The sequence below is a fragment of the Cygnus olor genome, chromosome 10 (assembly GCF_009769625.2).
Source record: "Cygnus olor isolate bCygOlo1 chromosome 10, bCygOlo1.pri.v2, whole genome shotgun sequence".
Classification (NCBI taxonomy): Eukaryota; Metazoa; Chordata; class Aves; order Anseriformes; family Anatidae; genus Cygnus; species Cygnus olor.
Genome location: NC_049178.1, coordinates 14,929,783 through 14,954,552, shown reverse-complemented (window position 1 = coordinate 14,954,552; position 24,770 = coordinate 14,929,783). Strand labels below are relative to the sequence as shown.

General features: G+C 46.8%; 1 protein-coding gene across 2 annotated transcripts in view; it reads right to left on the bottom strand.

Annotated features, from left to right (window-relative positions):
• Positions 1 to 23,444, bottom strand: part of SYNPR (synaptoporin) — a 92,522-nt gene extending 69,078 nt beyond the window's left edge. The window contains exons 1-2 of one of the 2 annotated variants that reach the window (XM_040568713.1): positions 23,339 to 23,444; positions 23,199 to 23,264 (exon numbers count right to left, since the gene is read on the bottom strand). In XM_040568713.1, the coding sequence (XP_040424647.1) occupies positions 23,199 to 23,264; positions 23,339 to 23,356 (84 nt within the window). In that variant the 5' untranslated portion in view covers positions 23,357 to 23,444. Of the gene's footprint in view, positions 1 to 23,198; positions 23,265 to 23,329 lie in introns of both variants that reach the window. The other variant, XM_040568712.1, reaches the window with a different exon arrangement.
• Positions 23,445 to 24,770: the final 1,326 nt, after the last annotated feature.

The window sequence follows — 24,770 nt, the reverse complement described above, 5'->3', positions numbered from 1 at the left end:
GAGACAAGTCAATCACAGTTAACCATCTGGTAATCCTTAGCCCAGGCTGTGCAGCTGCTACCTACCATTTTTAATCAGGGCTATGTCTTCCATTCATGCTAAATAGGAGGCACGAACAGCTGCTTGGCCAACACTTTCAAGCAAGCTCTCTCTCTCTTTAGTATTCCTGGCTTCTCTTCCTTTCAGCTCTACATTTTGCCTGTGTTTTACAAGCTTTCACTTAAAAAAAAAAAAAAAAGATAATAGTAGTGAAACAAGAGGAAAATGTTTCTAATAGTTCAATCTTTAAAGGGTATATCTGCTCTATGCATGTTCCTGGGGGGGGATACAGACTGTGATCACAGCCTCTGCTGTGGAAGTAAAAAATCAGTGTGCCTATGGAAATGTGTTGCTTTCTTACCTGCAGAGCCCTGAAGAATGGCTCTCCATTGCTCATTTCAGGTAATGAAGGTTTCAAGCATGTAAAAGGCCCAAAAAAAAGTTTAAATTGCAAATACAGAAATTCAATTTCAAAATGAGCCCTGTACTTTCTGCGGTGTGCACCGAGAGTTTCCTACAGGCTTTTCTGTGCCCTAGCATTCAAGCAGAAGCCTCCTTGCCTCCAGGAGATGGAGGTCAAGGACATTGCCAAAGGCTTGTTGTCACCCACACCACCACACCAGGCTGCCTCACCTACTTTGCTGCTCCCCTGCGAACCATGCCTTTGTTTCTCCTACCCTCCAAAATGACTTCGAGCTTATTTTTGAAGAGGGTCCAACTTCCATAGCACCCAACTGTCTTTTCTGAAGATCTAAGTATTACAGCATCATCACGGCAATATCGCAGCTGCTCCATAAAGTGCTCCATAAAGCAGCACTTATCGTGTGCAGATGACAGATACCTGCCCAGCCCTGCACTGGATGCACATATGCAGTCCCTCATTCTGTCTACTCCGTGCATCCAGAATGACGACTGCAGAAGTCTCACCTCAATAACACAAAAAAGTCAACATTTACCCGTGGTGAATCACAGATTTGCTTCAAAGCCAAGATGATGGTCACAGCAACCTCTGGTGATGCCCTCTAGGGCCACCCCAGCAGGATTTCCACCAGGATTCCTCAGGTGCATCCACTGAGGTGTTAGCTGTGCCTGTTTGTTTAAGCCGACTCCTACAGCAGAGGCTGCTCTTGGGAAACATTTCTTTGCAATTTTTTCTTCCCCCAAATCCTCCTGCAGCCAAGAGACACATCACCTCATCACTTGTAGTGGCCTTTTCAGAAAAGCGGTATTTTGAAATAAGGAAATCACCCACTGCCTCCACATAACCACATAATTGTGTAGCGACAACAGTCAATTTATACCCAAATGCTTTTGTTATGTATTTTGTTATGATAGCGTTACAACAGAATAGAATATTGTTACTTGTTCAACCTAACAATAGATAAATCCAATATGAAGGTCATGCTGGAAATAAATAATAATTTTTTAAAAAGACGCAATGCTACAGCTATTAGTAAACGTTGTCTTTATTAATGACATGACACTGAGGAGGTAAAATCTTGTATGAGCATATCAATCAGTTTGCCATAACAGAAAATAAGGAGGACATTTTCAGTACAGAAAAATAGAAGAAAATTCAACACAATCATAGTCCACCATGAATTCAGCATTTAAGAGTTTGCCACAAAAAAAAAAAAAAAATCAGATGACTGCACATTGTTTCATCTCATGGAAGGGAAAATTCCTCCAAAATACAAAACATGTTAGAGCAAATTTTAAGAGAAAATAAAAATGATCTATAAATGTGGTAAAAGGACCCTGTAAAAAACAGCTCTAGGATAATGAGTGCCACCAACCTGAAAAGGTTAATTTCTCTTTATGTATACACACATAAAATTACAACAACTGTTCTGCTTTAACAGCATTTTAGTATTTCATGGGGATAAAAAAGGTTTTCACTGCTTTATCTAAATGCATGGACTCACTTCCACTCTTGCATCAGCCGGCATGGGTTGGAAAATCTCATAGTTTCTCTGTTAGTCCTTCTGGAGAGTCTTGTTTCAACCCACAGAAGTCCTCCCCATGAGTGGTGGACCAATGACATACAGCTCTAGGCAGTGATCAGGCTGACAGCAGTGAAAATGGGGCAAAAGAGAGGAGCACAAGGAAGAAAACTGGACAGTGGAAAGCACAAGCAGGAATGATCCTTTGGGTGGAAATACATTACACAGTGGAACAGTTTTCTGCCTACTGACGAGCTAAACTGAACTGGAAACAGGTGCTGCACATATACATCAAACAGCTACATCAAACTGGCCCTTGCTGAAGGCTGTGTTCTGCTTATAGGCCAATGCTCACAATCTACCTTTCCCTCTGTATATCCCTGCGTGTTCTGGACGTGAATAGCCTCTCCTTGTAAATTTAGGATAGAAAACACAGTACAAGAGAATAACAGATATGTATGCCAATAACGGGCAGCACCAAACTATCTGAGTATTAGGAAACCATGAGAGCCAGCAGATTTTATGGTAGTTGCTCTGATTGTGCCAGCTACAAACCTCTCTATGGACACTACTGCCAGCACCAGTGCTTCTCCAGAGGGGATAATGGCACAAACTCCAGCTCAGAAGCACCACCCGAACAACTTCCATGCAAACTGCCACGTGCCAAACAAGTGCAGAAAACACTTTCTGTGACTGCAGCTAAGAGCAGCAGATTTCCTCAGTCATTGTGAGGCTACAAAAAGCTAAGCTTTTCAGCCCAAATACTCTTACATGTTATCCTTAGCAGCAATGCCCACGTTGTAGCTGGTGGGTGCTATTTCTGGCAGAAAAGCTCGTTCTCTGATGACACTACTGGTACACCAAAAGGGACCATTACCATTTCTGATAGGGAAATGTTTTCCTGAGCCTTTGCACTATTACAGAAAGAGGCAAGCGATCGTGCCCCTTCCCTGGGCCAGGCACTGTTCTTATAATTAGGAAAACCTTATGGCACTTAGAACATGTGATAGCTAGGTAAAATCACCGAGGTACCATTAATCCTCAAAGCAATGGGTGCCATGTGGTATAGGACATAGACAGACACACATCTACCCCTGCAACGAATCAGAAAGGTTACGAGCTTCTACACTTGCTTAAAATGTGCAGATCTACCTCAGATTTGGAAGAATCCAGTGGGCAAATACTGGATTGTGCTGAGATGCTAAGCAAAACAAACAAAAACCACCACCAACAAAAAAACACGCAATGATGGGTTTGGATTTAATAACTTCTTCATAAAACAACATCTTCCCTTGGGGCAAAATCTCACTTTTACAGTATTTGGTCCCAAGAGAAGAATGTATTTTTCCTTAGATTTACTCCTGAATAAAAGACGGCCTGGCATCTTTGTTGGTTTAGAGACAATCACAACCTGCCAGATGTGAGCTATAATAAAGGTGGTGGTGATGATGCTGGCTCTCCCCTTCACACACCAAGTGTACTGGTTATGAAACAGACTGAAAGGGCTGAAAGGGAATTGCAGCATCTTTAATTAAGAAAACAGAATGAACTGGAAATCTGGAAAAATAACTTGTGACTAATATGCAGATTTTATCAGCTTGCGGATCTGAAGCCACAGTTTGCTGGAAGTTGTATCCATTCTGCTAATTTTCTCAGATTAAAAAGGCACTTGTGTTCTCTCTAACTGAATGCTTTGCCTCCATGCTTTTTGCAGCATATGCTCAAGTTTGCAGTTACTATTGATAGAATGGAAAAAAAAATACAATTTCTAAGATTTTTTAAAAAATTCTTTAAGGTCAACACTGCAGAATTTAAAACACAATTCAGATAATCAAAATCAAACTTGAGTCCTGGAACCTTCCCTTGCAAAATTACTACCATAGATGGAATTTAATTTAAATAAAGGACACAGTAATGCTTAGGCTGTGGTCTCACTGGAGCCTGTGTACATGCATAAAAGCTGGCAAGTACAATAAAACAGCAGAAGTGCTCAGACTATTCTAGACTGAGTGTCCAGTGGGACACTTGAAAACTGTTAATTTGGAGGAGGATAAACATGGTATTTTAGAGCAAGAAGAGAAGTCTGCTCTGTGATATTAGCAGGAACCCTGGGAGCATCTATGCTATCAGTAGGAAGAACTTGTTTAGCAAAAGAGCACAGTCTGGGACAGCAAAGCCCCACAAGTGAAGGATGTGCTTACACCCTCACACCATGCACTTCTTGAACCCACCAGCCCCACTGCTAAAGCAAGAGACACTGAAGTCATCAACCATAGTCTGCAGAAAGGGACAAATCCCCTCTCACACACAGGCTTACCACCCAGGACTGGGGCTTGTAATGACTCTCAGCCACAGTTTTCTGCAGTAGTCAAGCCCTTGGTTCCCTCAACAACACCACCACAAAGTGAGGAACGAGGCCATACTCACTTCGGAGCCTGTAGCCACGGAACAGGAGATGGGGTGTAAAATTGGGAAAGTACAGACTGGGGCATTGCTCTGCCCGCTGCTGCATTTCTTCCTTCTGCTATGACATGAGAATATGCAACGCCGTTCAATCAGAAAGTGCTAAACAGGCCAATATGATATGACCCAAATATAGTACCACAGTACCTAATTATGAATATGAAAAAAATTAGGCAATAAACTAAAGGCACCACAAATAGGAAGCATACACATCTACCTATAGGAAGGCTTATGTTACTCATGACGACTGTGACAGAGTTAGGTTTGGAAGCAAAATTTTCATTTCATAAACATTTTTCAAAAGCAGCACCATATGAACACAGATGTAGATATACAAGCTCATACAATCTCGAAGACGAAGTGACTAAAGCTATCATAATATGTATGACCGGATAAGAAACATGATACTGTCACTCAGTTAACAGCACGATACATGAGAAAGTAACACAGAAAATGTATTCCTAAGGAGTGTGAAAATACATTAACTCTTTGGTGCTCTTCACAAGCCATTAGCACCTACAGAAGGCACACCATAAAATCCAAATCCCAAGTGTCAAAGATTAAAGACGTGATATACAGCCATCATCAAATTTAATTACATTGTTTCATCCACAATCACCCTGTAAATGAGTTGGGATCAATAAATGAATTCCCATCAAGTGGAACAAGCTGCACATTCAGCAGCATAAAAGTTATCCCTGTCCACAGCTACAGAAAAAGGATTTGTTCTCGGCATTATCGGGACGAGATCACTTCTAGACTGGCTGAAGCTGGGGACAGCAGCATTGCCAGTCCACTACTTCCCAAAGGCTCCTTGCAAAGGGCAAGGCTTTCAGAGTGGCTGCAGATAGCTTACGTACCCACCACAGTGGTCTTCATTATATTCAATATTTGAAGCATAAAACATTCAACAAGAGGATATTTTAACTCCTAAAACCAGTCAATTACGTTTGCTGAATTACACCGCGTGATCGAGTTGGTAAGGACAACTAAGGAGTAAGTGTGCAACAAAAGCCCGGTTTAAAATAGGTCACTCCTTTAGAAAATTCTGTAATTACACACTGCAAATGCATTTGCATGTTGAATGGGTAATACATGTTTCTGGCGATGAGAAAGCCTGGAAAAGCTTAATCAAAGCCGAGCTTATCACAGCAAAGGCTAATTGGCTTCCATAGTGCATCATCCTGCAGAATCTAGCATTAGTGCAAGCTCCGCCAACCATTAGTTGGCAGAAAATCCCAATTTATTTTGATAACAGAGGTCTTACCTCGGGGGGTTTCCATGACCACATAATCAGGTGGTGCATCAGTGGCGCATCCCATGCCCTCCAGTCAGCATCGCCCAGTTAATCAACTTGACAGCCAGGAAAGAGGGGAACCGACCGTGATTCGGAGAGTAATTTGGGAAGGGAGAAAGGTACTGGGTGATACATAATGAGTTGAAATCTTTTTTCTTTTAAGGAAGAGTGCAAAACAGAAACTAATTAATAAACTGCCATGAGTAATGCAATCCAAAAAATGCAAAATAATTGATGGACTGAAGTATTTCCCTACAGCAAGCTGTCATCTTGGTTTGTGAATTGTAAGGCTGATTTCCCCAGTGTTATGCAAAGGAACTGACCTTTTTTTTTTTTTTTTTTTTTTTTTTTTTTTTTTTCTTTAGACTTCATATTTTAGCAGCTGAATCTTCTTTACACTGAGGTGAGTTTTCAGGCAGGAATAAACCTAACCCATCTCTCCCGGGCATGATCTGCACGTGCAGGAACGTGGTGATATTCTGGACAAGCACATCTTCGTGCTTCCAGACTTGGATTTCCAATGGAACAACACACGACAACAAATAACAAAACCTAAAGAAAACCAGACCTTACTGGGGGAGTGAGGTTAAACCTATTTCATATAAAAATGAATTTATTCATTTAACACTCCATTTGAAATCACCTTACATCTTAAAATTATTGTGATCAACCTAGTAGAAAGTACCATGAAATGTTATTGGCTTGGTGCACATCAACAGGGAAGAGCTAGAACCAGAATCTACTGCCATTCTGAATGCAGTATAGACCCACCAGTACAGCACTTAATTGCTGAGCTCAGCTAATTAGCAATGCCCCATTGACAGGGTCAGGTCCAGGCCCAGCCCATCCCCTTCCCATGGGACACACAGCTCCACCACTGCATCCAGAGCTGGCCGAGGCATCTCCAGATTACCTGTGGTGTGTGCACTGCGAGCATTTGTCGTTCAAATCCCTCAGCCACAAAACTCCAACTACAATGGCTAAACGCAAGCAAAACAATCTAATTCTGTGCTTTGGAAGACCAACTAAGTAAGAGTCCCCTCACCGCCTGTAAATCCAAGGGCCGGACCTGGGCGCTTAGGGCCGCGTGTTTCCTAGGTGATAAGCCTTTCATTTTTCTGGAAGACATTTGAAATAGAGCATAGGAAGATTAATCCTCCCCAGAGAAGAGGGAGTTCACTGGCTAATTTCTCTTGCATTTAGATGTAATAATTAGGCGTATTGATTCTCCGGCTTTGTTCCTCACCATTATAACGAAATAATTAACAGAACTTCAAGAAAATATTTGAAAGCACGTTTCACGTTGTCTCTTCAAACACGGGCCACCTAACACTTAAGCGCACGCTCAAAGGGAAAAGCTGGAGGCAGACTCTCGCCTTATTTTATCTCTGTAGTTCATCAGGCACCAACTTCAGGCAGCAAAGCACTGCCTCAGGCTCCACTCCATTTGCTGCCGCTGCCGACTCCGAGTGGCAGCAAAAACGAGACCCATCTGGTGCGAGCAGGACGCGCGCTGCCTTCCTGAGCTATCGCAGCAGCTTGTTATCGAGGGGGCCCTCCAAAAGTTAAGAAGAAAAAAAAAAAAAGAGTCAGGATTTGTAATGCTTGCAATTCCCCCTCAAGAGCCTCATGGTAGCTTTCTTGCAAAATATTACGCAAATGGTATTTCTAGTTCAAATCTGTAGGATTCTTAGAAGACAATGCTGACGTGTCAGCACTGAAGAGCGCTCACGGGCTCCATTCTCTCAGACAGCAGCAGAAGCAGGGTTTTCAGATACGAGTATGAAATTGTCCATGAAGGGCTCAGCATGCACAGGAGGATAACATACCCCCGAGATGGGTTTTCTGGGGCTCCCTGATGCCCTTAGTGATGTGCACTTTGGCTGAACGGATCAGGGCCCGAACTGTATCTGTTGTGCACCCCCGCACGTACACACGGGGAAAGCCAAAGCTGTAACAATTATTAGTAGGATGAATGAAGATATTAAACATGGAAAAAGTTCTGAGAAAAGCCTATTCACCATTTAAGCCGAAAAGGATTTTCTCATATCTAATTTGACATTACCAACTCAACAGTTTATAAGAGTTCTCTGATCTCTGCAGCATGCCTCAGTTTTAAATAATTTTCTGGAATTTTTTTTATCAAATAGCCTTGACAAATATTAATCCTGTTAAAATACAAGGAAATGCATATGCATTTTAACACATGCTGGCATCAAAATACCAGTAAGCCCGGATGATACAAAATCCTGGTTTCCCAGCTGCCGAGAGGCAAGTTGGACACTTGCCCCCCAAAAAGGGTGCAGATGTGCTGCCCTGGGGTGTAGCACCAGCTGTGTGAGATGTGTATGAGCATTCAGGTCCAAAATGAGGACCAACCTATGCAGAAGTGAGGTATGTACAAGCATCCAGGTCCAAAGTGAGGACCAACCCACACAGAAGTGAGGTATATTTGCGGAGATCGCTGGAGCATCTTGCCACAAGAAGCGAAGTCACAGCCTTCTCCGCCTTCTCCCTTCGCACAAAGCTCACTCAGACCCTTGTGACTAATTTAGCTCCTGCAGATTGTTAGCTATTAACATTTAATAGGCATCTCCTGTACCCAGTGGTCACTCTGACAGCAGGGAATCGATGTCGATGACTGAACGCTTCAAACGGAAACCTTGGATGTTTCCTACCTGTCAGGAAGAACAAACATCTGAAGAATGTGTTTCTCTGATATTTATATTTTCTTGGAAATTTAGGTTGCCTGTATGACTCACATTCATGTTTTTCACTTGTGATATTTTTAAATGCTGAGAACTCGTACTGATTGAGTGCAAGAAGTGCAACTTTTCTCCCATCCTACCCTAAAGGGCCTTTCAGCCAGGTATAGGTGACAGTAGGAGCTGGGAATGGGTCATCTCCATTTAGGAACATCGGTCACATGTGAAAGCTAAAATTTGGCAGATTTGAAGAAGCACATCAACCCATTTTCCATGGGAACACCATGCATATTTGAAAACAAACAAAAAATCCAGCCAGAATAAGGGTTCCTTTCTCTCCTTTCACACAAGAGTATCTTTACAGTCTAGATCAGAGCTAAATAAAACAAAGTAATTAAATAACCCATTAAAGGAGATATTCTCAAGATGCATGCACCCACGTGGCTTGTTCCCATGAACATCCTGTTGCTGCACATCCCTTCTCAAATTCACCGTGCTTGTATGAGGACATCATAGAGAAACCTTTGCCTGCCATAGCTGCACCCAGAGCCTCTGGTCTGAAATTACAAGTCTTACTGCTGGCCTCAGAGAGCCTAAAGTCCCCAAAAAGAAACACAAGGAACAGGAATAAAAGAGGGATTCAGGGCTTTGAAATACTCCCTGGAGTCCAGGTTCTCCTTCAGCTCAGAGAGGGCTGATTGGGTTCCCGCTGGAGCAAGGCTCACTGTGAAATCATGTTCAGGATAAAACGTCTTTAAGAGCAGGCAAATGTAAACAGTGCCTTTCTTTAAATACAATTTAGTTACTTTACAGCATCATTCAAGAGACAAACACAAGCCTCAAGCTCCGACAGACACAACTGGCTGCCTAGAGGAAAATCACAGGCAAGATTTTACTTTGTCAGGGAAGAGTTTTTTTGCTAATGGTTTTGTGAACACATTTCTTTCTGCAGGAGGCAGCAAGAACAGGAAAGTTGAGGCAGAACAACAACACAGCCAGTCAGAACAGTGACAAAAACTGGAAATTTGAGAAATTGTGAGAAAGGGCTCTCTGCCCAGCCAGGAGGGGGAGAGGCAGCGCCCCTCACGGGGCTCAGGAGCACACAAGGCCCCTCCAAACTGCCCATGCAAATAAACACCAGTGCCTTGCCAAAACACCTGAAGCAGCTGCTTTTAAAAGAAACAACCTGCAAGGGCCTGAAAAATTCACTAACGATTCTGATCACAAGGGCTAGCGTTACCACATTACCCATTTGGTCTATACAACAATTTCTGCAGCTGAGTGCCAGGGAGCACGGTTTTCTTTGCAATAACCCAGTGCTCTGCCAGAGACGGAATTTAAATACATTTCCATTGAGATAAGTTATCTCTTCCCCTCCCCACCAGCGGCTTTTAAAAGTGTCTTGAACTTACAGCACTGCAGGGTTTTTTTCTCCGCGGATTTTTAATTCACTGGCATCATGAAGACCTTCAGCAATTTACAGTGTGAAGAGCACTCTGCAGATTGCCCTGCTCTAAGCCAGCCCGTACATTACGGTCACTCCGTTACTTACATTGCATTACACTGGGGCAGCTGTGCCCGGGGCCAGCCCAGGCCAGATGCTTCCCAGGGCCCCACATCTGGGCTGCCCAGCTCCTCTGCCCCAGCTGCCCCTCCGCGGCGCGGAGCCGAACGAAACGCGTTGTACCCTTGGAGCTCCAAAGAGGGAGAAATCAGAGAAATGCTGCGGAGAAGGCAGCCACATCATCAGGCTGCACTAATCAAGGTGGTGCAATTAGAGGAGAAAAAAAAAAAGTTGCTGGAGACATTCTAATTCTGTTGAATGATGGCAAGGAACATCAGAGAGCCCAGAATATATTTCTCTCTAATTTTTGCCACGATGGTCTCAGCTACGTCTTCTCATCAGGCAGCGGGATGCAAGTCAGACTCCCCAGTCACATGTGGTTTTGGGGACAGTTTTGTTCAGAGAGTGTTTTAGCAACTATGACCAACCAACATGCAAAGATTTTGCCCTGCCTCTGGGACTTGCTTGGATACTAATAAAATAGCATCTTGGCCAGAAAAATCTCGTGGGTTTTCTTCTCACACGTTCAAAGCAGAGCACTCCTGCAGCTCCTCACCTAATTCCTGCCTGCTGTTTTGGTGACATCGCTTTTCCCTGGGCCCTTCCCATCCGTACATGCCACGTGCTGGCTTCAAACATCACAAATAATACAGGTGGTAAACAACAGAACAGACTGCAGGAAACTCTTTGAGGGCACCTGCATTTCTTGGTAGCACGGTACACCGATAACATGCCAGGAGGCCAGTGCCTACGGCACACAGGAGCGCTATACATGGTGCGTTGCATTTGATTTTGCTGCGTGCCACCATATGGAACTGAATCTCAGCGTCATCAAACGTTTACCTAAACTCCATTAATGTCTTCTGCAAGCCAATATTTATAGCATACACACCAGTAGCTGCTGTCAGAGTGTGTATAAATGTTAAACTGAACTGTTAAAGAAACATAATGACAGATGTAGAGATGCTGAAGAGTGCAATCTATTCTAATTTATGATAATTTATTTCCATCATCTGGAGCCCTATTCAGAAGAGAAAGCTGAATGCATCCCAAAGCGCATCACGGGATGGAGTGTAAAAATCCCCAGAAAATCTCTTTTAAGAGAGTACTCTTGTCCTAACACCCAGTACTTGCTTAGCAATCTCTCTGTGCAGGAGTGGTACAGATGTGGGGTACTTGGAGCCCTGCCTCCCGACAGCCCCGTAACACGCAGATTTTATTGCGAGTTGGAAATAGCTGGGAACTGTTCGTCCCATGAGGGATGTTGGATCATTGCTGAGTCACTACTTTTTGGGCACTAAGCTGCGCAAAAAAATATTTGTTAGCTTTGTCAGAGCCTGTTCAGCTGCATTAGCAGCCCATACAACATCCACGGTGGCCAGTGCTAATGAGCACAGAAACAAAAAGATGGAAAAGCAGTTGTATAAAAGAGCAAAGCATTTTGATGCTGTGGCAGAAAGAGCTTCTCCGTTTCGCTGTTCAGCAGCACAAGCTGTGCTGGCGCGGTTCTGCTCCGAGCCCCTCCTCGGTCTCCTGTTGCTGCCGTTCTGCTGTGAAAACCATGATGGAGGGGATGAGAAAAAGCAAAAACAAAAACAAAAATAACAACCTCTGCCAGCACTTGGTCCCTGCAGTGGGGTGTGCATTGATCCAGCCGCAGAGCACCACAGGCAAGGAGCTGATTTTCACAGCACCGTGGCACCGTGCTCGGCGGCAGCGGGCGACCTTCTGCTGCGCCCACCCCGCGTCCCCTGCATATGTTGATACGTCAGCCGCAGTGAAGCCAGCCTCTGCTGCCTGCCAGGGCCTCGCAACCTGGGCAGGCACGGATGGATCTCGTGCTAGGATGGGCACCCCTCCGCACAGCCGCCTGCTACACACGACAGGCTGCGACGGCAGCGTGCGCACCCAGGGAGACAAGGTGCAAAAGAAGCAGGGCTGCCAGACACGGTGCAGCTCTGAAAAACTTCATTTTTGATCAAAAAAGGGGGCTAAGCACAAAACAGAAGCATAAACTACAGCACCAATATGCACACTGTCTAAAAATTCAGTGCTTGCCAGCTGAAAGTTTTCCACCAAAGCCGTTTTCTGCATTTACACTTACCTTTTTACAAAAAAGTTGTTGTCTTTGCTCCAAAAATGTCAACTCTCCTTTGCAAGTCCCAATGCAAAGGGCTTGGGAGCATGAGGCCATGCTGGACATGGTGCAGCACCAGGAGCGAGCCTGGCACATCGCAGTGGGCTGCAGACAGGAGGAGGAGGAGAACACAACCTGGCTGCTGCTTCTTAATGGAATTATTCTAAGCTGAAATATTGTAGCTTCTGGCAACAATATTTCTTCATTCACTATCTCACTAGAAAGCCCAAGATTCCAATGGAAACTTACATAAAAAATTACTGTCCCCCCATGAAATGAAGTTCCTTTCTCCAACCAGCTCAACCAACAACTCTTTGATGCAGCGATGACCGCTGCTTCCCTGACACCTAGGTATGGCCCGAATCACAAAGGCCAAATACTCCACAGCTCCTCAGTCACCAGCCCCAAGCTACAGAACAGGAGAAAGCTTACTTCGATACCTTTGCCACGAAAGCATTGCATGCTCCTACCTCACTTACCTCCTGTCATCACCAAAGCCCAGTCACTAGCAGCGCAGAGGAAGCAACGTGTAACCACGTCTTTATTTGAGGGCTTTGCCACGCGTTTAAGACCAGCCACAGCGGGGCTGCTTGGCCACGTGCCGCTCGGTATGCACGTTTTGTGTTTCTGTATGGAGAAGCAGCAGCCTGCCAAACACTCTCGCACTGTGCAGTTGGCTGAGACGAGTCAATGAACATGCCCTGAGCACAGGGAAGGCAGCGCTGCCTTGCTTCTGCTCTGACGGAGGGATCAAACTTTATTAATTTTTATTAATTACCCCGCTTGAAGCTGATTCTCTTTTGCAATGAACCACTCTCAGCCTCAAATCTTTCAGTGGATAATTCCACCCATGACATTCTTCTCACCGTACCATTCACAGTAGATAAAAAAAAGGGAGAGACTACATTTAAAAAGAAGCTCTACTGAGACATCACTAAAATATTGCCGAATAATCTCTTGGTCCATGTGCCTTTGGTCACCAGTTGGCAAAGTCTGTTTGGGATGCACTCGCTACTTGACAGCATGCAGCTTTTGCACTTTTATTCATACTCAAATGCATTCCTGCATCTGCGTGCAAGATTAGAATAAAACGCTGCTAGGACACAACAAAAGACACTGTGCATATCAGCTTGGTGAGATCAAAGGCACACAGCAGCACAGAATTTAATTAAAATGTTAAAATTAAACAGGAAGGCATCCATTGTTTAATTTTTTTGGCAGGCGTGTTCTTGCAAAGCGGGACCTAATTCCACTCCAGCACGCCAGCTGCCCTTGGAGATGGCAACCAGCAGAGCTCTGCGGGCTTCTGGCCATGGGATGTGGTGGGGAGGGGAATCTTCTGCTCACTGTGGTTTGGTGGGGAGAGGTTTTGAAGCACAATTTCAGAGAAAGCACCCAGAGAAACTGCTCCACTCTAAAGGATAATTATGCAAGTGAACGCACTTTGTGGTAATAAGGCAATTTCCAGGATCAAACCTAAGCCCACCGTGCAGTCCATAATACATACACGGCTGTAACTCCCCTGTGGAGTCCTCAGGAGCTGTGACCTTGCCCTGTTCAATCGCTCCCAGAGCCAGCTCCATAGGAAAACTGTTTCAAGGCGGGGGGGGGGGATGAAGAAAATGATGCAGAGCAGTGGCACTTCTTCGCGTGCATCTGCACGAGGAGTAGCAGGGGAAGCAGCTACCTGCTTTTTTTTTTTTTTTTCCTTTTTGTTTTACTTTGAGCATACCCCCAGCAGACACACAGGGAGAAGATCACTCTGAAAACACTTCATGCAAGGCTCAAGTTTGCTTGAGAATTTGCTTGAAATTGAGATATTTGCTTGAATCCTGGAGCATTTTGACTTGGATGCTGAAGGCAGCCATGGACCGTAATACAGCTCACGTGCCAGCTTCCCCCAAAGGCAGGCTGAACCAAGAGGCCAGGCATCTCCTTGGTTTTGGGAACTCAGCAATGATGGGTTTGCTACTTCTATCGTGTCATTTCTGGTGCCAGAGAGGCTTTTCCCCTAGCATCAGGAAGATCAGCACATACAATGCCGCACATGGGGCTCCAACACCAGCACCCAACCAAAGGGTTTGAGCTGAGGCTTAACACTTCAAACCAAAGATACTTTGCATTTTCATCACCCGAGGAATGACGCAAGAGGGCAGAACATGAACATCTAAGGTGAAGTCTGAGGACAGACACAAAATTCTTCTTGAAATTCAGAGAGCTGCTGAAGTGCTGCTACTCTAAGTCAGCCGCTGAGGTAGCAGTGACCACACAGCTGTTAGGCAGCACTGCTTTCAGAGACCTTCTGAGCAGAATTTCACCCTTGGTACTTTGGGTTCCTGTGCACTTCCAGAGAACATTCAGCCAGGCCGCTTGCAGCGGGTACTTCTCGTGGAATAAGGATCAAGTTGACAGGCCGGGAGTTCTGCAGGACAGTCAAATCAGATTTATTTCTGACAGTGGCTGGCTCCGGGACTGTACACCCATCTGAACGTTTATAACACGTTATTGAAATCTTCCTGCTCCACAGTTTTTTGCCTGCTTCCTTAACACAGAGGCATGGGAGACTGTCTCCTCGGTGCCTAGGATGCCCGCTGGGACCTTAGCAAAGAGGTGTCCCCAGTCCCTCTATACAGGGTGCTGTGATCTCTGACTCTGACAATACCCCCCCAGAGTTCTGCTGTGTGATGGCACCTCTAAGCAGAGGCTGGGCAGCCCCAGAGCTCCCCCAGTTTCTCCAACAAGCCCCTGGCTGCTGCACACTCTGCTCCCCACGGCACAAGCTCCCGCAGGCGCCGCCTCCGACGCAACCCTCTCCCAGGTGCTACGGCGTCTTGGCAGGGGCACAGACTGAACAGCTTGCTCGCAGCAACGCTTCTCCATCCGTCAGAACATCGCAGAGGAAGGAAAGGTGTAACAAAAAAGGGCGATAGGCGCAGTGCTGCAGCCTTTCCCAGGCAGTCTCCTTGCACCGCGCACCTTCCCCACTGCTTCAGGACTGAAGCTGGCATGAGGCTCGTGAGCACTTTCTGCTCTGAGGACTACAACGCTGCCTCCCACTGCAGATGGCTGCTGCTCTGGAGAGCCCCTGTCTCTCGGGCCCACGTTAGTCTAACCCTCTGCTGAGCTTTCTCCCCTGACAATATTATAGAAACATTCGGTGCTGGCAGTACCCGAGCTGTCCAGCGTGGGATCGCTCCTTCCCATCACAGCCACAGCCTCCGAGCGTGGCCGCCAGGAGTTCTCACCTCTCTGGGTGTCTGAGCTCAGTTCTGAGCAATTAGCTAAAATATACAAGTAGAACACGCAAAAATCTTCTGGATTTCTCTTCTGGAAATGTTCCCTAATACTGAACGCTATTACCGAACCCTTTTAATGTCATAATTTGTGTCTGCAGTTAGAACCGTTGAAAAATCCATCATTTTACATTACCTAAGCATTTTCTTAAGAACAGGCAGCAATATTAGCTTTTCCAGCTGAGCGGTGAGGTATTCTGAATGGGAAAAACATTGTTTCCAAAGACAAACCTGAGAAGTTTCTGCCAAAAGATAAAAACTGTGCGAATTAAACAATGGCAGTTTGTCTATATTCGGTATTCCCTTGCTTTTGCCAAAAAGAAAGCAAGCTGTCACCTTAGCAACTATGTCACACTTTGCAGTACATATGTCACTTCGAACAAACACTTTAAAAGCAGCACCTCCACCCTTATGTTCCTTCCCGCAACGTTCTTTGCAGCACGTTGTGGACCCCCCCCCCCCCAAGAGTCACAGCCTTTAAGAGCCCTCTGGCCAGATGCTGGCCAGACGGACAGATGGCCCAGTGCTGTTCTCCACTGGGTATCCCACGACCATAAAACATGTAACCGCTTTTATTTGGTGCCAAAGGAGAAAGCTGGTACAGGTGCGGTGCTCTGCCCTTCATGGCCAGCGCTCGCGGAGCTCAGCATCACCCTTCTGCACCCCTCGTCCCACAGCAGGAGGGGGTTCCCTGGGTACAGGTTTTGGGCCGTCATCAGGAAGACTCCTGCCCCTGGGGACCACGCGTGGAGCCACGAGCTCAGGCTCACATGGGGACCACAGGATCCAAAGGATGGAAGCTGTTTATCGCAAGCACGTTCCTCCTTGCCTGCAACATTTGGATCCGGAGATGGCAACAGGCAGGGCTTTTACCCGGGGCTCCAATTATGCAGATGCTGATTTACAGGAGTGATGACTGAAACATCTCCCTCATAAAAATTGGCAAGGAGCCTTTAACTGTGTATGTCTAATGGCACAGCCCTCTATCTCCGTGCATCTTCTTGCTAGTTTGAAAGTCAGATCATTTTTGTTCTTCCTTTCACAGAAACCTGGTTTGCATATATAATCAAATTTAGCATTAATGAGTCTCTCTCCTCATCTTCTATTCCTAATACTTTGAGCAGCCACACGCAGATAATACCATCTGATTCTGCCATCAAGAAGGTGGCTTACCATAAGGAGATTTTACCAGTTTCACTCGGATTTCTTTCTAACTCCAAAAACTCCTGCTTCCTTGAGCGCAGCTCCTCGACCACAAGTGCTAACCCAATATAACTCTTACGTGCCCGGTCCCACTACGTTTGGGCTTGACCTGCCTGAGAATTATCAAGATTTAAACAAATACTTGGGTGACCTTTTATAATCGTTACTTCCATGATTATAACATGAGCTCAAATGGAAACGTTAGGCACATCTTGAATGAAAGATACTATTTATTTCCAATGTGGTCAGGCTTTACTGACATTTTCTCCTTCCCTCCTTGCCTGTACCAGCATCTGTACCATTTTAAAAACAACTTCCAGATACAAGATCAGCACGATTCCCAGTTTCCGATGGGATCTATGCACACAAACATCCATGTGAGCAGCGTGCAGAAGGGCCAGCTCTGCAGTCTGCACAAACGCGGGATCACAGAACAGATTTCCTGCTCCTCCACTTGTCTTCCGAGTTTGCAGTCTTTAGGGCTCCCATCTCTCTCCTGCTACCATATGGCAGCATATGGCTTGTCTGAGCCAAAGGTTCCCGAATCACAAGACTCCCAGGAGCTGAGACTTTAGGACCACAAGGTAAAACACCATGCAGAAACTGTGAGAGCTTCTGCTGCCTCTGCCCCAGTCCCACTGACAGTGACATACGCTCTCACATCTGTCTGCAGCAAAAACTTCCCAGATCTTTCCTAAATTTCACGTTTGTGAAATGCCATGTGCAACAGAGCCTGATGTCTAATGGCAAAATCTACCTCCCAGTTCTTCCTAATTAAAATAACTTCTCCAACAGAGCTTGCTGCCTGCAGAGCAGTGGTGTCCTGGTACATGCCCAGAAGTTGTATGCCCAGTTCCGGGGCCCACCAGAGCCTCTTTGCAGGGCTCACTGCTGTCGGACGCTCACACGCCCTTGTTTCGAAGCGGCAGGTTTTGTCCTTACTGAACCACAGTGTATTTTGCATGCATTATGCTAAGCTGCCTATAAGAAGTCATCCAATTAATGACAGCTTAACAGAGAAGGGTTAGTTACACAGTAATTACCTTTCTAACGTTAAAATACCATAGAAATGGGTTTACAGTTTTTTGATTAAGTAGCACGTTTTATTGACCTGACACTCTACATACAAGGTCTGTGAGATAGGAACTGGGCCAGGTTTGCAAAAACAACCTGCTTTTCAAGGAAGACTTCCAAAAACCAATCTTTTTTATTTATTTAATATTTTTGTGTATCCTACACATGGAGATGGACAGACCCAATACAGAATGCACAGTCTGGTCCTGGTGTTGCATGAGCATAAGCAACATCAAATTTTCAACAATAAAAAGATATTATTGTTATTAAGTCTTTTCTCTTAAAACAAGGGCAGGGAAGATCAAACACTCCAATCTTCCAGCCTTGCATCTACAAGGAGCATTAGGCTCTAGCAGGATTGCCCTGCTCCATCACCAACAGTACTCCTCACGGATCACTCTCTGCCCATGCCAGACAGCAGCCTTCTGGTTGAGCAAAAACCAAGCAAGCACAAGCAAATTTGATGAAGAGGCTCAAACAACTTTAATATATCTTAGGCCCATAGCACACTTTACAGAGCAAATTACTATCATGAATGCCTTGTGCAAGAGTCACCTTGTTCCCCCCATTCACTTTCATCACCAAGATCTCTAGGTTTTTCCAGGACACACTTGGAAGCGTGCATCTACTTCAGTCCATTCATATGCATGCAAATATAATCCAACAAAAGTGCTCCACGGCCAGACGAGCAATCAGCAGTAGAACAAAAGACAAGACTTATTATCTGTCTTTCAAGACTGAGAGACCCTTTGCCTTCCAAGTTCGCATCTGTTTGCAAGGCAAGGGTGCTAACCTTTCAGAGGCAGTACAGACAAAGTGAGTTTGACTCTTGCCAAGGTGATAACAGCCTGACCTTCTTCCCATCTCCCAAGTCAAGTGATCTCATCGCAAAGGCAAGGAAGCAAAGCCAGGTCAGCTTGGTCCATGTACACACAGAGTTTTGAAACCACATTGGCATTTCACTTGTCCGGTTTCCATCAGAGCTGAATGGGGATTTGTTGTCCAAATGCCAGGCACTGCTTTGAAAACCTTTGGTACATCCCATGAAGAATCATGTGTGGTGAGTACCTACAGTCATGCAAAGACTGGAATGTATTTTTTTTTTTCTGCACAAAGCGAGAATTGAAACAACTCCTCGCACAGATTCGGGTTTGTTAAACTGCTTAATGTCCACATCCAACTTGACCTATGAAGAAAAGCCCCAGCAGTGCTTTTCAGACTGCTACACCACCGGTAGATGAAAACCACGGATATAGAACTGCTCCCAGGTACATACACACCGATGTGAAAGGGGCGCAGCAGAAGGACAGTCCTGTAAGCAACCAGAGCAGAGGGCGCGCATGATTCACTCTTGTGAATGCATCCATAGGGCTTGTCCTGCAACACAAATGTCTCCCATTTGCCCCAATAAAAGCAGGGCTGGCTTAGGCAGAGCTCCTTGTATGGTCTTTGTGCCCCAAATACCCCCTCAGCTGTGCCCATGCCTGGGCAGGGCTCCAGGCTGGCGGTGGTCAGCTCCTGCCCAGAGCAAGGAGCTTGTGATGAGTTGTAAAGCACCTGCAGAGCCACCAGGGCTATGCCAGTGCCCCTCCACTTGCAGAACAGTGCAGGCTCTGCACCTCTGCTACTTATCAAGGATTACAGGGAAATGCGTTACGGACATCACCGCAGCTCCTGGTATTTTATGTGGTCACTGGACAAATGCCGGGCTGTTTTGCATCCACAGGAATGGAGTTGTTTGTGGCAAGTCACTGTGAAGGAAAGTCCTTAAAAACCTCAGCCTAACGATTGAAAGTACCCATATTTACAAAAAACATTTTTTGCAGGTAACATTTTTTGCAGGTGTAAGAAGTACGTCATATAGATGTCACATTGCAGATGCACAACGCCCTGCTTTTCAGCTGATTTGCTTTAGTAGGGCTCCAGAGAGGCAACAACTGTGGGACAAATATAACATGCTTGATAAACTTGCTTTTCTTACTTACTTTTCACGGACCCAATAAAAGCAACCTAAGCACATCCAGATATCTACATGATGGAAATTAATGCAGGGAGATGAACATATTTCTTCTCTTTCATCTTTCCTTTCTCATTACTGTCAGATACACATATAGGGGAGTCATTTCTCAAGTGGAGCTTTAATAGTGTCTACGGCATTGCAACTGGTCACAAAGGACTGTAGTGCCACAGTAGATAGCCATGAAATAAACTCAGCAGTATATCCTTGTCTGTTATTCCATGGGTCTTCATGTGAGACAAGGAAACGACGGGGAGGAAGAATAAATTTTGCTCTTAAACTGTTTTCTTCTGCCCCCAACACGTGCCATGAAGCAAGAGTTGACTCAAAACTGGAAACGCCCTGAGCCTATCTTGTACAGCTGTGCGCAATTTTCCAACTCCAGAACTGTGATCTGTGTGCTGTAAGTACACTATCACCATGGTAGAGCTCTGGATTTAAAAAAAAAAATGCAACTCTGAGGCTTAATTGTTACAAGTCCCCCCCCCCTTTTTTTAACCTTTCCTGGGCCTGAGCCAACATTGTCTCTACGTGGCTTCTAAATGCAATTTCTTGGCTGGAAATAAGATTACAATGTACAATGTACATGAGAAATACAAACGTAAACATATTACTGTACCATGAATATTCAGAAGACTCAGCTCTATTTCAGCATCTTCTCTCTGGGTGATAATCAGAACAGAAGCCTGACAAAGGCCTGACCGAGTCCCTGCTCCTCAAGATACCAGTCTGTGACTGCACGGAAGCTGCAACTCGCACACCAACAGATTGCTCCTGCAGCAGTCACGCTTTCACACCTGAGAAGCCTACAGCCACCCCAGTTGTCTCCAGATCTGCAAATATTTGCACTTGCTTGTACAACGGTGCTCCTGGAGTTGGCGTATGAGAGGTTTAATAACAAGACACGTGGACCCCTGAGCCACTTCCTCCATGGGCCTACCCAAATTGCCCAAAAGCACACGTTCAAGATGGGACTGCTTGGACCAGCTGAGGACATTTTTGGTCCACACCACCTCCAGGCCACCAGCCTTTCCGAGGAAGACCCAGGAAATCATCAAGGAAGTCCGAGGAGCCCTGCCACCTGTGCTGTAACCCTCCCCATGCCATGACCCAACGCCCGGAATCAGTGCGTCTCCAGCTGGGCCATGAGCTTTGCTTCTCTCCAAATGCGACTTAGGACCCAGGTGGGAGGTGCTCAGAGGTGCCACGAGTAGCACGGGGGCTACAGCACACAAAGAGGGGAGAAGTGCCAGTTTTCCTCCTTCTTAGACCGTAGAAAGGGCTTTCCCCACTCCTGGGTCCTACCTGCTTGATTTCACACTAGAAATCAAAAACCTGGCTTTCTGGGAAATGCGATGAAAAAAAACGCAAGTTTTCCAAAAGCACGAGTTAACACCTCCCTCTGAGATGGTAAATAAGCCAGAAGAAGGCAATGTTACAATCACTCGCTGTTGCTTTCCCAGATCCCAAAACTCCATGTAAAGCTGAGTTATGATTCAGCTGTCACGTCACTCGCATGGCACCGGTCACACCTTCTGATAGGTGATTACTGCGAACCTCCGAGAAACTCATCAGCGTTAACAAGAGCAGGTTTAATAAATTCCTCTGTCACCAGCACTTTCTGCATAAAAACCCCACTCACACATCATTTAACACCCGAAATGAAACAGCTGTAAATTCAGCAATTAGCGGTGTAATTTGACTGTTCTGATCAAGTGCACTGAAGGCTGCAAGGCTGCTGGGGGATGTGAAAGCTGCCACAGAATCTGCTGGAGCTTTTTTAAAGTTTAAAATGGCAATTAGGCTGAAAATTAAAAAGAAAGGAGTTTGAGGAAAAGATGGCCACTTATTTGAGACCTGAGATGGTGGGGAGAGTTGAATGGCAGTCGGTGGGCATGGTTAGAGGGGAAGGATGATGGGAGCAGCACGAGGAAGTGAAGAGAACTGGAATTTGTGTAACCCAAAAAGCCTACCGAGTATATAGCTAGATACAGTCTTACACACTCCTTGCACTAAGATGCACTTAATTCTACTCACAGATACATTTCAAAAGGGGGGAAAGAGTAATTTCTGAGACCATCTTAAGTTGTAATGCACTCTGTGTCCTCCTTCCTCGTTCCCAAGGGACTGATCCACGCCAACAGTGTCAGAGCTGTTCCGTACAGACACACGTGTGTTTACAGACATGCAACCACGAGAGTTTCACATGTAGTTTTCAACCATGACAAAGGCAGGTTTATATTCAGCTGCTGGAAAAAGTTACAGAACTAGGAAATCATCGAGAAAAGAGCCCTGAGAGTTCCCACTTAGTGTCTCAAAGATGCCAACGTGCTGGGGGGGGTGGGACAGTTTCCTGGCAGGGCTCAGGCTGTGCCCCTCAGCGCTCGCTGCCCAGCCACCACCAGCACAGCTTCAGTGGGAAGATATTGAAGACACCGCACTCCCAGCAGCTATTTGCCAAAAAAAAAGCTTTGCTCCCCGTTCTGCTTCGTGTTTGCTTTCACAGCGAGCAGGAGGGAGTGCTGCAGGGTGGCTGAAGCCCCCCAGAACCATGTCTGGTGCTCAGCCCCTCAGCACCCCGACTTCTGCTGGAGGCAGGAGCAGCAGCGCCAGCTGCCTTTGCAGGAGCTCTGGAGACCTCGTCCACCCTCCGTAGCCACCACGCACAGGTCACCCCGCTGCAGGGCCACCTCGAGCCCACGGCACCGCCACGTCCCCATCACCCTGCGCCACGGGACCCGGGGCTTTGGGGCTCTCAGCATGGAGAGGAGCTGCTGGCGGTGTGCAGGGACCAGCAGCTGGCTCCGGGGAGAGCAGCTGCCCCCCACACATGCCAAAACTCCCCCTCAGCAGCACCCCGCGGGCAGGCTGCGCGCAGCGGGTGCCAACGTGCGGGTAAAGGCACCCGCGCACGGACGCGCCCCCCAAAAATACGCGGCTTACATAATTCCCCAGCCAGTCGGCGTTAGGGGAATGTGATTAATCCTCCATGACATGTTCTGAACTTTCCGTGCAGGGAGGCTCTCTCCTCCCGCAGACCTACTGGCGATGAATGTCATTTGACCTGCAGACTTCACTACGAATGAGCATCAGAGCAACCAGCAGTGACATTGCTCCGCAAACCAATTGTCTGCCTCCTTCCCCGCTCGGCCCAGAGACAAGTTTGCTCAACGCATAACGAGGATTTTTTTTCCCCCCCCCTTTTCTTAAAAATTTGTTTACACCCGGCACAAGGATAACGGGCACCCACAACCCCCCCCCAGGCTGTCCCACCGACCCCACCACCGCAGGACGACGGGTCCCCATCCTCAACCCCGGCACCCCCCGTCCCAGCCCGGCTCCCACCTGTTCCGCGGGGCGCACCTTGCGGACACCCCCCGAGCCCCCCCCCCCTCCCCACCACCACGGCGACCCCCCCGCGACCGAAGCACCTCTCCCCATCCCTTCCCCACGCGGGACTCACCCACTCGAGCACCCTGAGGAAAGCGAGCGGCTCCTTCACCACGCGGAAAGTCCCCGCGGAGGCGAGCTGCGGGCAGAGAGAAGGGGTCAGCCCCGCGCTCCGCACCGCCCCCCCCCGGCCCCGCACCGCACCCCGCGGACCTGGTCCACCGCCTCCATGGCGCCGCAGCCCCGCGGAGCCGAGCGGAGCCGCCCGCCAGCCGGGGATGCGCTGCGCGCCGCTGCCCCCGCGCACGCCGGGCGGAGCAGCCGGGCGGGGCCCCGCACCCCCCGCACCGCCCCGCGGAGCCGCCCCGAGCCCCCCGCACCGCCCCGAACCCCCCGCACCTCCCTCCCGCGCCCCCCGCACCGCTCCGACCTGCGCCCGCGGGCTGACGCGCGCAGCGCTCACCCCTCACTCCGCCACTCGCTTATTGCTATTATCATCATTTTTTAAAAACATATATATATATATATATTATTTTTAGCTATTGTTATTTCAAAAGGAAAAGGTCAGGAAAAGAGTTAAAAAAATAAATAAAAGATTCCCCGCGCCCCCCGCACCGGTCCGACCTCCACCCGCTGGCTGATGCGTGCAGCGCTCGCCCCTCGCTCCACCACTCACTTATATTATTATTATTTTTAAATATATAGATATAGTAATTTTTAGACACTTTTATTTCAAAAGGAAAACGTCGGGAAAAGAATCATAGAAAATAAAAAGATTTTTTTGTTGTTTTAATTTTGAAACATTTTTATTTCAGAAGGAAAACGTCAGGGAAAAAGAAAAAAAAAAAAAAAAAAAAAAGTAAAGAAGGAAAATAAATTAAAAAAAAAAAAAAAAGGAAAAAAACCTGCCAAGAAGCTACTCATATCTGTGCAGCAGCAGCTGGGCCAGCCGTGCCCCGCCGTGCCCTTCTTTCCCCTCTTGATCTCCCCAGGCAAACTTGCCTGCCGCCCCCGGCCCCCCGCGGCAGCCCCGCTGCTGTCCCGCTCCCTAAGCGCTCCGTCGTGCTTTTGTAGCATTTCCTTGACAGCAGAGCAGCGTTTTCCATGTGTGTTGTCGTCGTGCTGGCCTCGTTTCCCAACGTAACCCCAGTGATTAGAATATATCCTGGGTGGCACAGCCTGGCAGGAGCAGCAGTTCCCTGCATAGGTCCGTGCTTGCCTTGCCCTCACGTGCTGACAGCGCTTCCAGTTCCTTGTGGCTTTAAAACATCACCACGAGAGGTTTGTGATGGGGCCAGATCCTGCCCAGCAAGGGCTCAGGACAGCACTGAGGGCACAAACCCATCACCCTGTGTTCCAGCACGTATCCAGAGAGATTTAGATCCCACTTCTGCAAGCACTTACATACTCAATTCGCCACCACCCCAACAAACAGCTCTGCCACCAGGACCCCAGTGCTCTAACAGGATTTGGGCCCTAAGTAGGTCAGAGACAGCACTACCTGCCTCAAAAATACCTGAAGATTTCTCTCTGTAAGCGACCAACCAGCTGCAGGAGTTTAAGTTAATTAGATTTGTTCAAAATAAAGCTCAGTTAAAAAATCCATATGTGCTCTAGGAGCAAACAAGAGGCATGTGGGGGTAAT